This window comes from Triticum aestivum, chromosome 2A, assembly GCF_018294505.1.
Source record: "Triticum aestivum cultivar Chinese Spring chromosome 2A, IWGSC CS RefSeq v2.1, whole genome shotgun sequence".
NCBI classification, from domain to species: domain Eukaryota; kingdom Viridiplantae; phylum Streptophyta; class Magnoliopsida; order Poales; family Poaceae; genus Triticum; species Triticum aestivum.
The window spans coordinates 162,613,519-162,636,768 of record NC_057797.1 but is presented as its reverse complement, the minus strand read 5'-3'; the positions used below and the strand labels follow the sequence as shown (position 1 = coordinate 162,636,768).

At 42.6% G+C, this 23,250-nt stretch overlaps 2 protein-coding genes and 1 long non-coding RNA gene across 3 annotated transcripts; 2 read left to right on the top strand and 1 right to left on the bottom strand.

Annotated features, from left to right (window-relative positions):
* Nucleotides 1–226: 226 nt before the first annotated feature.
* LOC123185061 (uncharacterized) lies at nt 227–1,310 on the top strand. Its single transcript, XR_006493159.1, has 3 exons — nt 227–811; nt 905–967; nt 1,102–1,310. It is a non-coding gene; the product is annotated as an uncharacterized lncRNA (long non-coding RNA).
* Nucleotides 1,311–12,095: 10,785 nt separating this feature from the next.
* On the top strand, nt 12,096–13,943 carry LOC123188141 (cysteine-rich and transmembrane domain-containing protein WIH2). Its single transcript, XM_044600185.1, has 3 exons — nt 12,096–12,332; nt 12,456–12,636; nt 13,614–13,943. Exons 1-3 carry the CDS (start codon nt 12,284–12,286, stop codon nt 13,657–13,659), a joined length of 276 nt encoding a protein of 91 aa, XP_044456120.1. The 5' UTR covers nt 12,096–12,283; the 3' UTR covers nt 13,660–13,943.
* A 1,077-nt stretch (nt 13,944–15,020) lies between these two features.
* LOC123188140 (probable amino-acid acetyltransferase NAGS2, chloroplastic) lies at nt 15,021–22,268 on the bottom strand. Its single transcript, XM_044600184.1, has 10 exons — nt 21,863–22,268; nt 21,111–21,198; nt 19,776–19,984; nt 19,397–19,548; nt 18,696–19,083; nt 17,956–18,053; nt 17,258–17,369; nt 16,995–17,154; nt 16,082–16,154; nt 15,021–15,375 (listed from the first exon to the last, which is right to left on the bottom strand). The coding sequence occupies exons 1-10, from the start codon at nt 22,172–22,174 to the stop codon at nt 15,222–15,224; spliced, it is 1,746 nt and encodes a 581-aa protein (XP_044456119.1). The 5' UTR covers nt 22,175–22,268; the 3' UTR covers nt 15,021–15,221.
* Nucleotides 22,269–23,250: the final 982 nt, after the last annotated feature.

The window sequence follows — 23,250 nt, the reverse complement described above, 5'->3', positions numbered from 1 at the left end:
GTAGGATTTGGTGCACGGCGTACAGCTAACTTGCAAGGCTAACGCAGCTGAAAAAAACACTTGCAAGGCTAACTCGAACTAGTAACAAAATCACTCCGTGAAAATGAAGAAAGTTTTGGAGGAGAGGAGGACGAAATACGCGCCTGATTCCGCTCGATAAGAAATCAACCCAAACAGAACCCATCTTTCTCTCCGCATCTCAACGCATCCCATTCCACACGCATCCTATATAAATGGATCACCAGCCATAGAATCCTACACTGCAAACCAGCGCCGCAACGCAAAACGTGAGATCGATGGCGCCATCCAAATCCCATCTCACCTTGCTCCTCGCCGTAGTTCTGATCGCCGCCACGCCGCAGCCTTCGGCGGCCGTCAGGGAGGCCCCTGCCCCCTCCACCAGCAACGATCCAGTAGCAAAAACATCGGCATGGTGCATTCCCTGCTTTTCGTTTCTGCCACAGCTATTCTGTATACCGCCGGTATTCTGTCCGCCAACGCCTAGTGCGCCGCCGCCCGCCGCCACCGCCAGCGAAGCCGGAGCCGAAAGAGTGTCTACCATCGTTGATGGGGTTGATGCCATGCAAGGATTACCTCACCAACAGAACTGCGCCGGAGCCTCCAAAGCAAGGCAAGTGCTGCGATGGCCTCAGGTCACTCTTCAAGAACGCCGCCGTTTGCACATGCCGCATATCGGACGACGGCGACCTCGACAGGCTCATGTCGGCACGCCTAGATGGAGGAAAATTCCATCATCTGTCGGTTATATGTGACGCCAGTATAGCTCCAAGTGATTATCTATCTTGCCAAGGTAAGTTGTTGCTCTCCTACTATAAACTGTTTTGTGCATTATCTCGTCTTCAATTACGAACATTGTGAATCTTTTTTATGGATCGGAGAGCAGGACCCGTGCCACCGCTGAGGGCCGCACCCGCCCCTGAAGCTGCTTCATAACTGGTCAAATCAGGTAACTAGTTTGTGTGTGTTCCGCATAAATTGAACCATTTCCCTGTTTTGGAGATGGATTCTTTCATGGCTGCATGAACTAGTCTGTATTTCTGTATTGTACTTTTAACTTTTGATTTTATCTTTGTTTTGCAGAGGCATGGTCGTAGTAGAATTACAGAAACAAGTTGGAAGCTAAAAGATGCTGTACGTCAAGATCCGTCAGTACCATTCTTGGAAGATATATAGTGCGAGTTTTCATTTCGATTAGGCAGAATATGTAGCTTCGTTTGTGTCAATCTCTGAGTCGTCTTGGAGAAAATTTATTGGTTACGGTCGTCAACTATATATTTGGTTATTTGGTATTTTATTGGAAAGAAACTATAGGGTTATTTGTGAGTGTCCACCCTATGCATGGGATCATCAAATGTTCACCTAGTTATCGAACTGTTTTATTCCTTTGCTCTGACTATCAACGCTCTTTTTTTTCAATCTAACAATGATGGTCTGCAAAAGGAATTATCATTGCTGCAGAATTGTACTGTAGAACTGTAAACCGTTACTTAAGGGCATCTCCAACCCCGACCTATTTGTTTGAGAATCGTGTCCGAACATGGATACGGGAACCATCCATCCAACCCTATACCGCAAATGTTTGCAGACCCTCAAACCTTTTTTATGGATGGTAGGTGACAAACCTGTTGGAGGCATTGGCGGGAGCATGACCCTTGTGCTTCCGGAGCTCCTAATCGACGTTGTAGGGACCCGATCCAGGAACTGGTGCACGCAACAGCTTGGTTTGGGCCGTCCCAGTTACACGAGCTCGGTGCTCGCCCACTCCTTTCCTTCGTTCGTCGTTCCAGGTCTACGGTTCTCTAGTCAATGGTTCATCCTTTGAACGCTGATATTTTCAAGAAAAATCATGAAAAAAATCACAAAAAGCAAATCGTGAATTAAAAAATGTTCTTGGATTTTGAAAAGGTTCATTCAATTGAAAAAAAGTTCATCATTTTGTAAATAAGTTAATCAAGTTTAAAAAATTCATACAATTTGTAAACAGAGTTCGTCGACTTGGAAAAAAAAATCATTGAATTTGAAAACAAATCACCAATTTTTTTTTAAAAGTTCATCGGTTCTAGAAGAAACTTCATTGACCTATCAAAAATTTGATCAAAATTTGAAAAAAGTTCAACAATTTCGAAAAAAATCATGATTTTTTAATAAATTTCTTCAATTTTGAAAAAAAATTCATCAATTAAAAAAGTTTCATGAATTTTAAAAAGCGCATTAAAGACAACAAAAAAGAAGAATCAAAAAAGGATAAGAAAAGAAGAACAAACCGAATTGAAGAATGGTATATATAAAAGAAAAAAGCGAAGTATGTTTGCACTTTCGGGGCGACGGACTTATGGTTAGAGCGGAGCCCTTGCAACAAAGGGATCGTGGGTTCGAACCCCCGTGCCTTGTGTTCCCATAACATTTTTTTTCAGTCACACACTTACACTAGGAACCCGTCCGTGCGTTGCAACGGAAGAAAAAAAAATCTATCCATGGGAGCACATCACAAGGGAAATCGGCAAATAGCACTACAAATATCAATTAGGTTCAATAAGGGGGTGTTGTGTGTGAGAGTGGATTTTTGGAGCCCGGATGTATTGAAGGACCTTATTTTAAATACTTTATAAATCATATTTAAAGTTTAAAAAAATCCAAAAATAATTCTACGTGATCATATGGATGTATATTATATATATGTAAAGTTTGGTGATGAAATAAGTAAACATGTGAGCTATACAAAAATGACAAAATGATGATTTTCAAATTGTGAATAATGCATGCACTGTTCATTTTTCCAAAATCGTGATTCTGTCTTTTTTGTGTAACTCACATGGTTACTTATTCAGTATCAAAATTTGCACATGTGTAATGCACATCCATATAAACTTGTTTGATTTGTTTTGAGAATTTCTTGAAACTTAAAAAAACATTTTGGCACTATTCAAAATATAGGGCTCCAATGCACCCGTCCTTCAAAGTGACTTTTTAGGTGTTGCATGAGATTCATTAAATTTGATTATACAACTAACTTGCCACGCTAACTCAGCGAACCAACTTGTAGTTGGATGGTTAAAGGGACTGTGGTATCCTCAGCCCATCAGGGTTCAAGTCTTGGTACTAGCATTGTTTCTAGATTTATTTCAGGATTTCTAGCGATGCGCTTTCAGTGGAAAGAGACGTTACCGTCGACGACGAGCGCCTACGATGACTTCCTACATATCACCGATGTTCTGTCCACCAACGCCAAGTGCGCCGCCGCCGCCGCCACCATCGAAGCTGCTGCCGAAAGAGTGTCTACCATCTTTGATGGGACTCATGTCATGCAAGGATTACCTCACGAACAGAACCGCGCCGGCGCCTCCAAAGCAAGGCAAGTGCTGCGACGGCGTCAGGTCACTCTTCGAGATCGCTCCCATCTGCCTTTGCCGCATATCGGAGAACGGCGACCTCGACAAGCTCATGTCAGCACCCCTGGACAGAGCAAACTTCCTTGGTCTGGAGACTATCTTGTAACACGGGCCTGAGTGATTATGAATCTTGCGAAGGTAAGTTATCGCTCTCCGTACTTATATATTAACTGTTTGTGCATTATCTCGTCTTCCAAAATGAACAGTGTGAATCTTTTTTATATTTCGGAGAGTAGGACCCGTTCCACCGCTGAGGGCCGCACCTGCCCCTGAAGTTGCTCCATAATCGGGCGATTCTGCAGGTAACTAGTTTGTTTCGGATAAACTGAATCATTTTCCTTTTTTGGAGATAGATTCATTCATGGCTGCATCAACTAGTATTGTACTTTAACTTGTCTAGGTCTTCGTTTTGCAGTCATGATCGTAGTAGCATAATAGGAACAAGTTGGAAACTAAAGATGCCGTACGTCAAGATCCATTTAGTATCATTCGTAGAAGATATATAGTACGAATTGTTAATTTGATTATGGAGAATATGTAGCTTCATTTGTGTCAATCTCTGAGTCTACCTTGGCATATGGATTTTTTTTGTCTATGGTCGTAAACTACATATATTTTGCATACGGAATCATCAAAGTTTTATTCCTTGGACGACTCTGCTCTGTTGACTACCGAATGCTCTTTTTTCTTCTAGCACTGATAGTCTGCAAAAAGATTTATTATTGCCGCAAATTGTACAGTCATGAATCTCCAACTTGTTGTCTATTTTTTAGGGAATCTCCAACTTCTCTTCTAACTTGGATTCTACTAAAATCTCCCAACTTATCTGTGTGTAATAAACTTATCACTAGTACAAAAATGTGTCCCAGTCCTACCTATCTCAACAACCGACCGAGTAGCCCCCGCTCCCAGAGTGTGGATTTCAAAAATGTGTCCAATGAGCTCGGTATTTTGAAAATATCAAAAAGCATATTTAAAACTTTCAAAACAATCTAAAAAAATCCATGTAGACATATATGTATTTCGCAGGAACGTGTTGAATTTCGTCGAAATGGTTGTGATTTGTAGGCTGTACAAAAAAAAACAAAATTTCAGCCCAATAACAAAAACAAAAGGCCCGTTAAAAAATGTGTATTTTTTTTCTATACCCCAAATTTTACACATACGTAGTATACAAGTGCACGTGTGTTCACAAATAAATTTAGAATTCTTCACGCTCCGATTTTTTTTAAACAAGCTCATTGGAGCTCGGTCTTCGTTGGCATTTTTCGATGCTCCCAGCGGTAGATTCACATTGTTCATATTTAAAACCAACACAAGAAGACGAGCGGTACATCCTGCTCCTGGCATGCATGCATGATGCTTCTCTATCTAAATCTAAAAGAAGAAAAAGAAAACATGCATGATGCGTCCGGCCGAACTCGACCGCGTGTGTGGCTGCGCTCACCACATGCCATGCGAGACTCGATGGAGACCCGTCACCGTGTTCGGCGCGAAGGACACTTGGGCACGCACAGAACAGAAGCAAACGAGACGGGTTCTCTCTTCAGCTTGCCTTTTCGCGAAGGAAACGGAAAAGTTGGGGGCGGTCGCGTTGGCGACGCCCGTCCACGCGTAGTATTGAACTGACGACCAACATCGGCAACTGCGCCGCGGCTGGTGATTGGAACGAACAGACGTAAAAGCAATCAAAGAGGACGCGCCAAAGAAACGTATAATTGGCAACATGGCCAGCCGGGCCTGACGAACGTTGGCACTCCTACTTTAGCGTGTCATTTTTAGACCCCCGAGACTTCCCGTCAATAACCCAGGCCCCCTACAAGTTAAACTTTGAGTCAATCGGTGATGGTTTATTTATTTATTTATTTTATTAGCTTATAAATAAGTTGACTGGGTTCCTAGACCCTCTCAACGGTCATAATTAAACCAGCGACGGCACCAAATGTGGCCTTGCGGCACAGGATGTATTTTTGTTTCTGCAAAGATGAAAACGAAGACCGTGTTCTTTTTCAAAACGAAAATTGTAAAGCTGCAACTCTAAGTAGCAGCTGCAGCCGCCTCCCCAGGAAAAAAGAACCTAGGGTTCCTCCACCTTCCGCTGGCGTCGTCGCCGTTCGCCTCGTCTTCGGTGGCCCTAGGGCTATGGAGGCACGGTGAATCCTGGCCCTTGATGGTGGGAGGGATGTTGCTCCGTTTCTTGGTGTTTTCGTGAGTTTGTTTAAAGTTTGTGTCCTATTTAGGAAGATGAGGTGGTGGCGATTTCCTGAAGATGAAATAAAGTTCTTCCCACTCGGCCCCATTACGATGATGCGTCTAGCGTTATCGAAAGATGTGTGGAGGTGTGTCTACGGCGGATCTCGTGGGGATTCGTTCGGTGGTGGTCTTCAGTGGATCCGCTTGGATCCAATCCTTATTCGTCTTCATTCGTGTGTATACACATTGGATTCATTCGATCTATACTTCACTTCATCGGCGACGGTTACTTTTCTGGTGCGTTGGTCTTGTGGGGTCTTAGCATAATGACTTCCCGACAGTGTACTACAATAAGTTTGGCCTGGCTCCAGTGAAGAAGGGTGATGATGGTGACGCGCCTTCGGCTCGCTTCAATATTTGCAGTCATCGTTAGATGGTCTACGAACATGAATGCAATTTTTTTTATTTTTTGTTCTTTCTATTATCAAGCTATGATGAATGGATAGTTTTAACAAACAACAACAACAACAAAGCCTTTAGTCTCAAACAAGTTGGGGTAGGCTAGAGGTGAAACCCATAAGATCTCGCAACCAACTCATGGCTCTGGCACATGGATAGCAAGCTTCCACGCACCCCTGTCCATAGCTAGCTCTTTGGTGATACTCCAATCCTTCAGGTCTCTCTTAACGGACTCCTCCCATGTTAAATTCGGTCTACCCCGCCCTCTCTTGACATTCTCCGCACGCTTTAGCCGTCCGCTATGCACTGGAGCTTCTGGAGGCCTGCGCTGAATATGCCCAAACCATCTCAGACGATGTTGGACAAGCTTCTCCTCAATTGGTGCTACCCCAACTCTATCTCGTATATCATCATTCCGGACTCGATCCTTCCTCGTGTGGCCACACATCCATCTCAACATACGCATCTCCGCCACACCTAACTGTTGAACATGTCGTCTTTTAGTCGGCCAACACTCCGCGCCGTACAACATTGCGGATCGAACCGCCGTCTTGTAGAACTTGCCTTTTAGCTTTTGTGGCACTCTCTTGTCACAGAGAATGCCAGAAGCTTGACGCCACTTCATCCATCTGGCTTTGATTCGATGGTTCACATCTTCATCAATACCCCCATCCTCCTACAACATTGACCCCAAATACCGAAAGGTGTCCTTCCGAGGTACCACCTGGCCATCAAGGCTAACCTCCTCCTCCTCACACCTAGTAGTACTGAAACCGCACATCATGTACTCGGTTTTAGTTCTATTAAGCCTAAACCCTTTTGATTCTAAGGTTTGTCTCCATAACTCTAACTTCCTATTTACCCCCGTCCGACTATCGTCAACTAGCACCACATCATCCGCAAAGAGCATACACCATGGGATATCTCCTTGTATATCCCTTGTGACCTGATGAATGGATAGTTTTCTCGCAAAAAAATTGTAAAGCTGCACAGAACTCAAAAATGTGTATGGCTTTTTCTTTGTGAGAAAAATATGTATGGTTGGAATCATATCCTGATTCCGATGACCACGCACGCCTTTCACTCTAATCACCCCAATGGTTGCCCTAATCAGGGTCGTCCAAACTCATACTCGTCTCAATATTTTTCATTCAAACCCATACCCATACTTGTATGTCGGGTTTCAAATTGTTTTCATACTTATACCTGTCTGGGTGCGGGTAATACCCGCGGGTAAAGCCCACCTTACCCAATTCACATGTTACCATGTATTTTTTAGCATTTTCGCATATAAACACAACATTTCAGCACATATACCAAATTTTAGCATTTCAACACATACATATCACAATTTGATGTGCGGTGAAATAAAAAAGAATGGTACTCCATTTGATCCATATTACTTGTCACTAAAATGGATGTATGTAGATGTATTTCAGTGGTAGATATATCCATTTGAGCGACAAGTAATTTGGATCGGATTGAGTATTAATTTCAGAAGTGGATAGCAATAAGCATGAAGTAGATGGCACTAATACATTCATGGATGAGTAGTCTGTAAGTAATTTTTTTAGAGAAAACATTAACACATATTCTTTCCTTTTTTCCCCAATTACAAGACAAGCAAGAGGGAAACAATTTACCCTATTTTATTTTAGTGAAGACACTTCTGCAACCCCTACTTTAAAATGATCAAATGAAGGAGACTATATCATAAGACCCACGAAATAAGAGAAAAAATTGTGAGTTCACAAAACAAGATCGACCCATTTAAACAAGATCGTGTGCATGGGTAGGGGGGGATTTTAGGTCGAGGCTAGCGGATGTGTTAGCCCAGGGTAATCGGCTAGGTTTTTCCCCTAGTGAATGACACCTAAGACCTACCTGTTAAAAGGAATTATTATATGGGTATGCAGGTTGAAAGTGCTAGTTATCGATTAGAGGGGGTGAAAAGACGATTTTTATGAAAGTCTTCAAGACAGGCAATGTCTTCAAAGACGTGGAAGCGAATTAATAACTAAACAGGGTACAATGAAAGATAAGCTACACTAGGCATGCTGAAATGACATACAACTATTGAAGAGGTATGTGAAGATAAGCAGCAACTAGGTAAAACATAGTGGTTTAGTAAAATAGTGTGAAGACAATGATACAATCAGAGGGAATGTCTTCACACAATATTTTCGAACAGAATGAGGAGGCAAAGGCTTCACGAAACTAAAACAGAAGTAAGGAGTGAAGTGATAGAACCAGTACCTCGATGAAGACAATTGATTTGTTGGACCAGTTCTAGTTGTTGTGAAAACTGTACGTCTGGTTAGGGAGGCTGATATTGAACTCAGAAGACTACGTATTTGCCTTATTCCCCTTGATCTAAGACCCGCAGATCTCGCCCAATCACTCAGGTAAGTCTTCAAGGTAGACTTCCAAACATTCACAGACTTCATTCACCGACAATCCACAGTGACTCTTGGATGCTCAAAGTGCGACGCCTAACCAACTGGAAGATCACAGTCTTTAAGTGTAATAAGTCTTCAGTTCACGCAGAATAGAAAGACTTCAGTGATGCTCAAAACACTCTAGGCTCTGGGTGTTTTGGGTTTGTCCTCGCAAGGATTCTCTCTCAAAGGCTTCGAAGGTGGGTTGCTCTCAAATGACAAAAGCCGTGCAGAAACTCGGAGCAGCCACCAACTTATGGTAGAGGGGTGGGCTATTTATAGCCAGGAGGCAACCCGACATGATATTTCCGAAATGACCCTAGGTCAATGGACAACCGACACGTGTCCAACAATCAGATTTCAAACACACACGACAGCTTGGCTTGGGCTCCAAGTAAAGCTGACTCGACCAACTCTGGAAGAGATTTTCTCTCATAGTCTTCGCTCGAAGACATAAGATTTTAGGTTGAGCATCATGTCAATTTTCTAACTTTGTTTACCTCAACCCTACTTAACAGTTCGGTGGTTCCTATGACTTAGGAAAGAAGAAAATGAAACTACCAAAAGACTATGTCTTCGCGCTCCATTGTCATCAAGCGAATGTCTTCGCATGTCATTATCTTCAACACAAATGAATTCGTGAACCACCATTATATTCAATGTCTTCATACATTTTTAGGGTCATCTTTGATGGGTAAACCGAATCAATAGAGACTTCTACCTGTGTTCTCCTTTAAATCTCACAAACACATTAGTCCCACAACCAAGTTTGTCGTCAATACTCCAAAACCAACAAGGGGTGGCATTAGATGCACTTACACGGGCATGGGTATTGGATGTGTTCCCTAAACCCTAACCCTAAACCATCCGTACCTATACCCGGCTTACCCGATGGGTACAATTTTTTCTCGTTTTATAAACACATGGGTATTTATTTTTTTCCAAACCCTTACCCCATAGGATTTCTGCCTGCCGGGTCGCGGGTTGCGGGCACCCATTGCCATGTTGAGATCAGGTTGGTTGCATGTCGAAGGATCAAGTTGGTTAGACCCAGGGAACACTTTGACACTTTATATGCTAAAGTTATGAGCATTGTTCTTAAGATGCAAAGATGACAACTACAATATTTTTTATACAAGGGCTTCCCTGATTCATAGAAAAAAATGTTTCGCTCAAAGGGTTGAAGGGAGATAGTGCATCAAGTTATTCGCAAGGGCCAACTTGATTCTCTTCCCTAGGGATCCCAGATGAGGGAAGCCTAGTGAAGAAGAAATTGCAAGGATGAGATTGCGTTTCTTTAGAGTTCCACGCCAAAAAATAGCGGGTTGTCCCATCGCTCCTTGGGGCAGCACAAATGGAATCGGTGAGGATTTGAAGTAACGATGTTGTATGAGCACGTGGTTGTACATTGTAAGCTGGTGTTTGAAATATCGTATCATAATCACAGGGTTTCAAAAATACATACATTGGATAGGATCGCATGTCTAAACAGGGCATTGTGAAAACACAAGCATGTGTAGAATTTGGGTATTTGATTTGCATGAATAAGAAAAACACAGAATTCCTAAAACATATGGTCAAATGAAGATCAAATCATATGCAAGATAATATGAATCTAACATTGCGCTTTTTATGGCTTTTGTCTCCTTACTTGTGCACAAGAATGTAGAAAAGGTTTGGGTGGATTGTAAAATACCTTTATTTTCCTTAAAAACCGAGTCCAAGGAAAATTTCCTCCGTTTTTTATGACCAATTCCTTTGAATCAAACTGGTGAACAATGTCACCATAGAAGAAAAAACACTATTTCTATATTTTCTTTCTTTCTTTTTCCTATAAATGCTTATGTGCAATGCACGTTGATATTAGAGAGGAAATTGTTTGCACGTTGATATTAGGTAAATATCAACTGCATGTCAATTATATGTGATTATATCACAAACATTGATACACTATTTGGTATGATATTAATTGAATGCTAAATATGTTGAGCACTAACCGTTTGACCGATCTAGATCGTTGGATATGGTGTGACCAAGATTAGTTGTATCTTTCTATGTGGGTCTTTTTATATTGGTATAGATATAGATAAATCAAATAAGTCATGAGTTAGATTTAACAACAAGACGTATCAGGGCATGTACAATGGTGTTATTTTAAAAGTGTTGTATAGAATAAATGCTCAGGCGGATGAGAGAGAAATCACAAGGCTAGTCATAGTGGGTAGAAACTTAGATTAGTAACATATGCATGTTAGTAGTCTATGTTACTACCATTATAGTGGGTAGTAACATAAGTGCATGCAAACCTTCATTTATTATGTTATAGACTCATTTTGCATTGGGGTGCGTTATGTTACGGTAACATATTAGGCTGGTAGTAATGGTAGTATCATACATGCCAATTAGACAATTTTGATGAGGTGTCATAGAATTAAATAAAAAAAGAGAGGGTTGAGTATCATATCATGATACCGTATCATAATAAATGTTATACTACTATGTATCATGCATGACATTAAATAGAGTACTACATGATAGTAATATATGCATTAGGGAGGTAGTATCTGATACTAGTATATGTGTTGCCCATTACAACCAGCCTTATGTTACCACAAGCATCTCTCTCCTCATTAACTCCATGCGATATAAGCATATATGTTTTGGGTGCGTTATGTTCATAGCTAAGTTACTCCCACTATGACTAGCCTAAGAAAAGACTTGCCTTCTTTTTTAGTTAAAAGATGATCGAAATAAGTCATTATACATCTTTTTATTTTTTATTTAGCTTATGTGGCGGACTTAAAATAAGGCTGCCTTAGGGCATGTACAATGGTTGATAAGACAATCTTATCTTAAGTCTTACATGTAATTTAGAGATGACAAAAAAAATATGTCTACAATGGGTTATATCTTAGCCTTATCTTCAATAACTAGCAATTCCTTAAACACATGGTGAGACAAATTGTGCTAAGAGATCATCTCTTGTCTTATCTTAAATAAGAGAAGACAAGCCTTTTCTTATGAGTTCTCTCTTCTCCACCTCATCATTTATCCTATGTGGCACTTCTAAGATAGCACCATTGTACATGCCCTTATCAACAATCATACATGCCGTAAACCAAAATATGGTTGGATGGTTAGAAGGGCGGTGATATACTCTGCTCACAATAGTTCAAATACCAAACTTGACATTAATGCTTACATTTTGCTGGATTTATTCCAGGTCTTTTAGCGATGTACGTTCAGTTGATAGAAGACTTTCCCATCAACTACAAAAGATGTCTAAGACAACTTCGTCAGTCTTAAAATGATGTGTCGACTCAGTCTCTAGGTGATACTCACAGTCATGGCTCAAAATATCTTGTTACAACAAATGCATGTTCCGAGCCAAAAGAACCGCGTGCCCGGGCTACACGCTTGGCAGGTACACCGAAGGAAAAGGAACCAAATCAGGCACCTCCTACCCACATTTGCCAAAAGGATATAACCAGGTAACCATAGATTCACCCGGCCCGGGCGACGCGTTCTGGTGGCAACGGGCAGGCAAGTGCGCGCCGCGGCGAAACCCGGGCCGGGCAAACGCGTCACGCGGCCCCACCAAGCAGGCCCATGCGCCCACGTTCGGGACGCGGTTTGGCGAATTCCGCTATATAAAAACCACCTGACCTGACGCCCGCCAAATCACCCAAACCCCAGCGCCTCAAACAAAGCCCCGCTGCGCGTGCCCCGATCGCCGCGAGGAACCAGCGAGAGACCCCGGAGCCAGAGGAGGAGGAGGAGGAGATGAGCTACTACAACCAGCAGCCACCCGTCGGCGCCCCGCCGCCGCAAGGTGCGCACCCCGTTGTCGATTCCCGTCTCCATCCGTGCCCATCGATTCTCTTTTCCTTTCCTGCGCGGTGCTCCTTTCCTCTTTTTGTGCTGAATCTCGGCCTGTGAATCTTTGAATCCTCAGGGTACGGGGACAAGGGCGGCTACCCGCCGCCGGGGTACCCTCCGGCCGGCTACCCGCCCCCGGCGCAGGGCTACCCGCCAGCCGGCTACCCCCAGCAGGGCTACCCGCCGCAGTACGCGCAGCAGCCGCCGCCCCACCAGCAGCAGCAGCAGAGCAGCGGGCCTTCCTTCATGGAGGGATGGTAAGCTCCTCGTCCCATCCCCTCGATTTTCCCTGCCTGCGGTGTCCCGAGTGCTAGATTAGATTCAAAGTCGGCCCGCGGCTTGTCTGGAGGGCTGGATTTCATGATCGGCCGGGTCAGATCTGCCCGGGCACGCCGGCGGCGACCCTCTTCCCCGTCGGTGGCCGTCTCGCGCACGTTTGCTTGGGTGGTGCGGACCGCGACTTGACGCGTGAGCGAACCCTCGGGAAAGGGCGAGAGAGAGAGCAGTCGCGGTCTCGACGACGTGTCGGTCGCTCCACTCAAAGCGGCGAGGGGTTGTCTCGTCCCTCATGCCGTGACATGAACCATCAGATCTTGAAATCGACGGCTCGGATGCAAGTCAAAGCCATCTGTTGTGTAGCCAGCAGCCAGCACTAACCGAAAAAAATGCGTCTCCGCGGTCACGATTTCCGGGAGGCGTCTCACATGCGTTTTGGACTGGCATTTTGAGATAAGATCAGGAAATGTTGGTGGTAGTATAGAAATAGGCTTTCGTTTCTTTAGATTAGATTCCTTCGGGACGACGCAACCTGGGAATCGGGAATTAATATTTCCGTTGACGACGCGGTACTACTACCAAAGAACGGCTATCCTCTGACCCAAGATTATCAACCAGCTTTATTGCAGTACTAATTACGTAGATGCTCACGCACTAACTGTTTATACTCTCACGAAGAACGGCTCTCCTCTCACCGGAGATTCTTGATCAGCTTGATTACAGTACTAATTATGTTGATGCTCGCGCACTAACTGTCAGTATATACTAGTGTCAGAAACGTTCTTATATTATGGGATGGATGCATGCATGGTTGAGCATTTCGAATTCGCATAATGTTTCATTATGCCGGCCATAGGCATATACCTGTTGCAAATGCTGTCAGTATATTATGCAGCTACTTTATCCTGCCTTGGATGTTGTGTCTCATGATTCCCTCGTGATATTTTGTTTGCGACAGCCTGGCCGCCCTTTGCTGCTGCTGTCTCCTGGACGCCTGCTTCTGAGGAGGGAGGGAGGGAGGAAGACGACGATCAACTTCGTGCAACTGGGACTGAGCTATCCTTCTCTGACGGAGAAATGCTGCTAGTAGCTTAATTATTATTTCTCGTCGGGCATTATCGCCTCCTTTGTTTGATCCATGTTTATGAACCTCTCTGCATTGCAACTATTCGCTTGGTTGTCGACTGATGATTATGTTATGCCTGGTGCCTTCCGTGTGTATACTGTGTCGGTTTATCCGTCTCTGGTGGTGGAATTCAACTCGCGTCTCGCGGTTGTGGTGTTCAAATTGATTTTTCTGGCACGTCTCCATCGATACTCGCGGTTTAGGCGTCGGGTTAAGTCTGAGGTTTTGACTGGACTGTACTTTATCCGATTCTTCCAATCTCACCTCGCAGAGCCCGCAGGAATTCTTGCCGTGCTATAGATTACCCACTCCCTTGCATGCATTAGTCCAACACTAACAATCCAACCGTCTTCGTGGCAAGTAAAGAGTGCAGTGATTGTTTCGTTGAAGCCTTGGTCTGTTTTCCATGACCCAAGGGATGATGTGAGCGCCATCTATTCAAAGCGTCGACGCTAAGCAAGCAAAGAACAAGCACGCCATCTATACAGGCACTGGTCGACGTGTAATCCCTCTTATCTATTACCGGATGATGATGACATTTTGTTTTAGATTCTCACACTGATGATGACATTACATTGCCTAATTCCACATCGTGTGTCCGTCACGCCCAACAATGAAGGCACCCACCACCTTGGGCAGTACAGCACAGTGCACCAGCATATGCATGTGCTCCGGGTATTTGAAATGGAATATATCCAATCCAACCATGAAATTTATTCCTCTCCGGCTCGCTGCCGGCTCGAAAGGATGCGTGCTGCCAACTGCAAGCTAATTTCGGCATGAGGCACGCATGTGCGGTGCATATCAGCATCTGATAAGTTGGCAAACCTCCACGTGAAGTATCCCATTTGATTTGTTCTCCGGAGCAGCAAAACACTTTTGCTTCTCAATCCAGGCAAAAGGAAATCACCATAGGAATCAAACATTGCAGGAATCAAGCACCAGGTTCACATTTTCAAGCTTTTACATCGAAATCTTGATGGATGCAAAAGAAAGAAAACCGCCAATCTATCTGGCGTGTGCACTTATTTTTCCAGAAGCATAACGAGTGATTTGCCGTCCACCAAGAGCTCATACTTTCCATTACCATTTTCCTTTCAGAGTACTCTTATGTGTAGAATATGTCCCGTCAGTGAACAGGACGACTCAATCAGGGGGGTAGCACATGCATACCTCCATTTGGTATCATCAATTGCTTTTCCTGGGAAGCATCATTATATTGCTTGCTGATGGTTTCTGTATAGAATTTCCTCTGGTATTTGTTCTCCGTTGTGGCACAAAGTGCCTTTTTTACATCCATGTAAGTAAAAGAAAATTTTAAAGCCGCTATCACAGGGTGCAGTTATATTTCTATCTGAAATTACAACTAACATATAAAAGCCTTGATGTAACCAGTGCAGATATCTCGTCTGACTCTCACCAAATTCTTTGGAAGTCCTGTCATCTGCCAGCAAAATTGTTGACAGGGACACCAGCATGCTTTGGCTGGAGCTGCTTTATATAATATTTTGATCCACGTGACAGATTGATGCGTTTTCTTCTCTGCTCAGGAATAGATTCGATCGAACACTCTGAGAAGCCACGCCGCACAAACCTGCATCGTTTCAAATTAAGCACAAGCAAACATATGAAAAGCTGAATCAATGTCTATTTCCCATGTGATTGATCATTGCACTTCATCATTCACTGGAGTGTGTAACAGGTCCAAAGGGCTCCCCAACAAGTTTTTTTCTAGGTCAAGAGAGAAACAACACAACCGCATGCGCTATGATACAAGTAACAAGCTCTCCAGTAGAACAGATTGTTTCTTCACCAAAAGAACTTAACCCCGCCAATAGATTTTGGTGGACTGAATTTACAAACAACTGGCCTCAAAAAGCATGTTTGGTTGTTCCATGCAACTAGTGTTAGCAACAATGTTACTTTTTGTTGCAGAAACAACTTTATTCTCTCATGTTCTCTTGTCTACATGAACAAAATGCTAAAGTGGCACCCTCTAAGAAATGGCTGAGGTGTGCTATTAGAGATGTCCTAATGAAATCAGGTGAAAGAAATTAACAAATCTACACCCAAGAAAGACCATGAAACTAAACTTGGACCATAGGAACCTTTCTCAATGAAACTTGGGATTTAATAGAGCCTAGTGCTTTGAACATCTCTAAGACTGGCATGATGTTCGAACTTGAGCTAACTGATAACTTAATGTCTGCACTAAGATAATAGAGAGGTGAACCATTTTTCCTTGGTCGTGGGATATGAAACCGCTATAAATAAGCCAAGAGGAGGATATAGGTACATACCAATCGGCTGTCCGTGTAGTAAGCAAGAACAGTTTGCCAAGACCAAGGGATAATGCCTCCTTCTCAATGTAATCTGAAACATAACCACAACCACAAATAAAAAAAGTGTGTAATATCCTTTCTAGTAGAAACTAACACCGGCAGGTGGGAGCTATTTTAATATTTCTGAGAATACGAGAGAAAAATCACCAGATTAACATTCTGATTTCTGGCCATCGCCATCAGATGGTTAGTGGCAGACTTGCTAGTTAACAAGGAACTCACTCATCGCCATTTTCTTTTATGGTAGTTTTTTCTCCATCATTTTAATCAGATTTCTGGCTATCATCGTCAGATGGTTAGTAGTACACTAGCTAGTTCGAAAAGGGACTCCCTCACCACCATATTCTTTGATGTGGTTTCTTTTCTATCTTTTTAATCTTTTTGAGTTGATATATGTGTACGACAAAGGAGCCAACTGGGCACAGTGAAACATGTGCGTGTCCATGTGCTTTGGGGAAAAGCTATGGCTGGAACAGGAGTTGCATCAACCAATCAAAAATAGTAAATTCCGCTAAGTCAGCTCTACCGCTAACAGTTTTGTTTTTATGAAATGACACCCCAATTTGTTTCGAAAACCAGTCAACTGCATACCTCAACATGGATCCATGAATTTTAAGATTAAACATATCGATGTAAAACATTGCGAATGTTAAAGATCAGGCTACAGAACATTATCAAGCAGAAACAAAATTGTGCTAACCCTGTATTTCTTAGCTATAGCACAGCTCAATACCACCAGACATACACTAATATGGGTGAATCTTTCCAGAGTATATTATGCAATAGAACACCATCTTTGAAACTTCAAGTGGCAACAAGTCAGTTGCTACTTTTAGAACAACAAAAATAATGCATGTGGCAATGAACTTACCAAGCAACTTATCCCCCAGACCTCTTCCTCGGCATTCTTCAGATACAGCAATTGCAGCAACTTCACCAGATTTGTCCTCAGGAAATGGAAAGAGAGCAGCACATGCAATGACTGAACCATCTCTTTCAACAACGTAGAATGAATACAACGCTTCAAGAAGCTGAAGAGACGTTGGAAAAAAGAAACATTTTAGCACTACTATGTACTAACTATGAAGAGAATGAAGCACTCATTATATCAGATTCCTCAAAATCTTAACACACCTCTTTATCTGTTCTTCGCACTAAAACACCAGATTCCTCTAGTGGGTAGATAAGTTTTCTTATGCCAGGAAGATCTTCCTCCGTCGCCATTCTTGTTCCTTCATAAACATCCCTGAAAACATGTGATAGGTAGGACATGAATCTTGACTATGATAGCTTGTACAGCCTAGATTCCAAAAGACCTTTATGTACAAAGAATACCATGGTGAAGTATTCGTTTCAGAAACATGTTTGATATGTATCTTCAGCTTTGACATATATTATGGATTAATGCTAAACTTGCAAAAGGATCTACTGGCTGCTGACATGAATAGCAACAACATAGAAGTTGTAGTGTCTTGGGTCTGAAACACATAGTTAATTATTTTTTCCTTTACCTTGTCAACCAGTCCAAGCCAGCTCACAAGTAGATATTTTTTTATCAGTATAGTAATACTCTATACTATGTTGAAACTGCTATAGAGGCATCTAATTTCTCACATGCTAGTGTTTCTACCAGGAATCAAGAATAAGAAAAAGAAAGATATTAATGAGTTTATGAGATGCATCCAAGTCAATAGAAGGATAAAGCAGGCATGGGAGCATTGGTTGTGTACTGGACCTAGAATTTGATTTGTGCATTGTTGGCTTTCAATATAAGCCAGGCTGAACGCCTTTCAACTAAATAAGAAAATGAAAAGAAAAGACGTTAAGAATACCTCGCAATCATTGTCCCAGCACCATCTCTTGTAAACAACTCTAATAGCAGTGATCCATCAACTGTACCATCTATGATATGCACTCTTTGAACACCACCCTGGCATAAGGAAGAAATAAATGTATATAGACAAATTTAAGTGATAGAGACTGTCATGGAACTTTGCAGCTTACGCTTTGTTAGGAACATGGTTTGAATATTTCACTGTTTGAAGGAATATTTCTTGCTTTATTGAAAGAGCAAACACAAGTATCACACGCATGCCACCTTCTACTCAAACCACACTCAAGCTTTAGATACACGGATACTACTGTACTGTAGTCCTCAGCACGGACATCGACCCAACCTACAGCAAGATAGTGATGCACTACAGTTCAAAAAAAAAAGATAGTGATGCACTAAGATAGGGCACTCCTTATGTCGTTCAATGTGCCAGCTTTCTCAGATCTGACAAGACGTTACGTGACACTAGTATTGCTTCTACAGGATTGCTGCCACACTTCAAGCCATGTGGATCCAATAAGACAGAGGTGCATAGCAGCATGACACTGATACAATAGCAATAGCTACATTCAACAGGAACAACAATGCAAATGGCAAATGCAGAAAACAATGTTGCTACTTCGTCGAGGACACCATTTCAAAAACAAAGATGTGTTCATCTTATGCTCTGTAGAAAACTAGTAGATCTTAAAGCAGAAACATAATAAAAAAATATCGCGTGGAAGGTACGCCACTTACATGGCATACATAAGCAGCTGCAGCCAACTCAGAAAGATAGCCATTTGACCTGCTTAATCGCTCTTCACCACCAATAGCAAACCCTTGCTCACCAGAACAAATACCATTTCCATTGTTAAAACCCAAACCGTTTTGAAAAGAAGCAGCGTACCCATTAAGATGCCCCTTTCTGTTCAAAGATGGTTCATGGTCCTCCTCATCAACAACCTTGACATAATTTGCAGCAATATCACTTTGCTTAGCACGCTTTCTAATCAACATATCAGCTTCCTCCAGAGACATGAAATGAATGACTCGTCCATTCTCATCAAATATCTGACCATCCACAACGCAGATAAGTTTATCCGCCTCTATGGCTAAGGCACATGCGGTGGCTACTTCGTAAGTGCTGAATGTTAAAAACAAGGAAAATTAATTTGTTTAGTAGGTTACCCACAATATATACAAATTACAGAGAGAGAAAAATTATGGTGTAGTTATTTAGCAATTTTCAAGTAAAACAGGAAATTCACACTCACACATACTCCCTCCGTCCCATAATGTAGGACGTTTTTTGACACAACATTAGTGTCAAAAAACGTCTTACATTATGAGACGGAGGGAGTATTTCTCATAATATATGCATAATTTAGAGAATCAATGCAAGCATATAATCATTAGAAAATCTTGAAACTGAACAACTGGTAGAGAAAATAACATACTTGCAATTTAGAACTTCTCCTGAGCTCGAGTATCCCATATTGCTCACAACAACAATGCTATCACTATCAAGCCTTTCTTTTATCCGTGCAACATCTATTTTCTTAACTTCACCAGTAAATCCGTAATCAACACCATGAACTACCCCTCTTCTCTGCCAAAGAAAATTAGTTGCATAAACTCAGTATTGCAGGACCTCCAGCCGACTGAAGTTCAGTAGAAGATAAGAGGTAAAAAAATGTAGAGGAATAAACAGAAATAGCACGCAAGGAGGCACATAGACACTCAAATGCCTAAATGCAGAACTAGATGATGGATAGGGCTCACAGTACTACAGCTGTCTCCAATCTCAAATATTTTACTACAGCTATAAATATTCACCTTAGCACCAAGGAAATTGCCACTTGCAACATTATCCACAAGACCATGCCAGTGACCAATAACACCATGTCTACGGAGGTTTAACATTGGAGGGCCAGGAGAGAGCTTTGCTTCTATTGTTAACCTTATTCTGCCAGCTGCCTCCATCGCAGCTTCTAGTGAATCAGAATCGGTAACTCGGTACTGACCAACATACTTAGCCTTCCTTCCTACAGCAAGTTTCATAAGATGAGAATATGCAGGAACAGGAAAAATACTAGAAATATAGTTCAAAGAAGAATAAAGCCTGCATTAGAAAATGTAAAGGACAAGAATAGTGAAGAAACTTATTGTTCACATCATCATCGGAGTATTTCCACCAATCCACCTGAGTTGTTACTGAAGTCATGCCAAATCAGCATTTAGGAAATGTGGAGGAGAAAAGATGAGGGGAGATGGTGAATTCGTTACTCTATGAGGGAAACAGCCTGGCTCTCCAAACAAGACACTAGTAACAAGCATATGGTCTCCTGGAGAGACCCTTGTTACTAAGAAAACTCATCTTGTGGGCTCCACAACATTGAATGTAGTTTTATCTTACTAAAAGGTCTAAGTCACTGGCGGAGCTATTGCAAGGCTGAATGGGCCATGACCCGCCCAACCCATGGGGTTTGTACACTTTACATTGATTTCCCGGGCCTTGAAACAATAGCCCATAGGCAGTTTTCTTGTGTGTGGCCCGCCCATCTTTTGGTGGCAAGCTCTGCCACTGGTCTAAGTAACAACCTATTGGAGGGTTTGATACTATTGAAGTATTGATGAGTTCAGATATTCCCTCTTCTCTTCGCAATGAGCTTAGTAACAAATTGTTGGGGATGCTCTCACCTACCAATGGTCTAATAAGTCGCTGCTGTCATCAAATGTGACTCGTCAAATTCTACGCATGTAAGCAGCAGTTTAGACATAGTCCCTGTTTCACAATCACTCTACAAATCACATTTGGAAGTGTCGCGGAAGCTTTGTGGTGGGGAGTGGGGCAGAAGTGATGAAATAAATTACATACTTCTCAAAGAGATAGAGTTCGCTAGAAAGGTATCATGGTGCTGTTGGAAAATGTGTTCAGATGTGTTTCTGCTCATCCAGCATAATCACGTGCTTCAGAAACTAAGTTATCTTTAAGTTTTTATTAGGTAACTTTATTATATGCTGAAGGTCCCTTAAACATTGTGTTGTAAACTTTAATAAATAGATAAAACCATAGATGGGAAAGTAAGAACAAATATACAATTGTTAGTAGCATAAGGATGATCAGGTATGAGTGATAGAAGACTGGTGTACTACATGTGCAGAACTAACCTCTTTCCGACAATAGTTTATCAATCTGGACATGTGTTCCCGGAACAAGAACAAAGTTAATGCCAAGACCATGAAGTAGTGAAATATCCTGCATGTGATTGAAAATGTAATATTCCCTAAATAACTAGAAAATGTAAGGAATCCATAATGATGTGAACTTTATGACAACAAAATACGATAAATCTATGCAGCATAACAGTAGCACCTAAGCCCAGTCACATGACTAAAAAAATAATCTCATACTCCTGCCAGGAAAACCAGTGATTTTGACTCCTTTTTCCTAGTAACATTGGGGCCATTTATAGTCTTGAATCCATGTTCGCAGAAGACCCTCATTCCAATTATGTACCAAAAAAACTAAGCTGCTTCTCGTTCTGTCCCTCATTTCTCATCCCCATAAATTAAGTCCAACGAACCCATACTCTTACAACTTGCAGCTGTCGAGTGGCTAGTGGCTACTATACCTTGATTGCTTTCTTTAGATCATTTGCCCATTGATCAAGTCCAATGAACCATATGGTCCATACATCTCACAAAATGTCATAATCTCTAGCTGGCCAATGGATAAACAGTTTTGTTTGAATCACTTGTGATAAAAGTAAGTTATGTTGGATAATTAGAATCGCTACTAAAACAATTCCATGGTTCGGCCCCCCACGGCTAAATGGAAGAATGGCATGCTCTTTCATACGAACAATGAACACGAAAATCCAAAACACTCCAGCTCAGTTCAACTTAAGCAATCATAGTACCTGCAAAATGCGGTCCAAGTGTGGCCCCGACACAACCTCGCTGGATATAACGACCACGAAGGTGCTCCCACGATGGCCCCGTATGTACGGCCACGCCTCCCGGAAGAACCCGACGAACTCCTCCCCCGCGTCCACGCCGCCGCCGCCGCCGCCGCCGGGATGGCGAACCGCGCAGCACCGGACGCTGCGCAGACGCCGGCGAGGCGGGGGAAGCCGCAGGCTGCCGGGCGGAAGGCCCCGGGCAGTAGAACCCTGAGCCGACAGCCGCGAGACCCCGCCGGCGAGGCGCGCGGCGGCAACCATAGAGGCCATGTAAGCAAGTGGGCCCACCTACGAACCCTAGGCCTCGTGACTGGGGAAGTGGGGAGGGAAACAGTCCGCGCTCCTGCGGTTTGCGAGTTGCGACGAGTAGGCCGTTGTTTCAGCAAGCGGGTTGGCGCGTAGTTGGACACCAACCAGCAGATCGTTTGGGCCTTAACACGAAACACGAGCTACCTTTGTACGGCTCAGCCCACTGTTATGGCGGGCCGGATGCCCGTCTCTTGTCGCAAAAGAAAAAAGAATGCCTGTCAAGGAATCGCTCCTCGCGCAGGCAACTGAACCGGAACAAAGGTGGCATATGAATATAAATGCCTCGTGACAAAAAATGGTTTGAGCATCTATATTGACTAGTGACACTTTTTTTGTCTATGTATTCACACATATATTATGTTCCGGTTAATAAAATTCTAGCATGAATAATAAACATTTATCATGATATAAGCAAATAAATAATAACTTTTATTATTGCCTCTAGGGCATATTTCCTTCACTGCCACCGGCGCCGAGCCCGGCAGGAGATGAATACGGGGGTCGTAGACCCGGGCCGGCGGAAGGCCCTGGGGTTCCGCAAAGAGATCAATGTGCTGCTGCAGGAGGTTATCCAACAGCGGATGCTCGGCCTCAGTGGTAGCCGCGTGTAACACCCCCGGTGTAATGATGCTACAGTAACCCCTGGGGTTAAGTTAATTGTTTTGCTAAACATGTGCCTGATCATTTTTGTCTCATACTCTTTCACATTTCAGTTGAATTCAATTTAAAGTTATGAGTGAAATTCAAAATGCTCAGACATGAACACAAAAATGTTCATCATGTGCCAAATAATCCACAACTAATATTGATGGTGAACCAACATTTTTGCAAAGGGTTTAAGTGGCCTAAACTACTTAAAACAGTGACCTAAGCAATAAATTAAATGCCCTTTTTAATTTATAAAATTGGCAACTATTCCAAAAGCCTCACAACCTTTTTGAGGCAGTGCACTTTAATTCTTTGAGATTGTTTTGGCCAGTGGCATAATTTTGCAAAGTCAATTGTGGCAAAAAGAAAATGCAAAAGCTGCTGGAAAA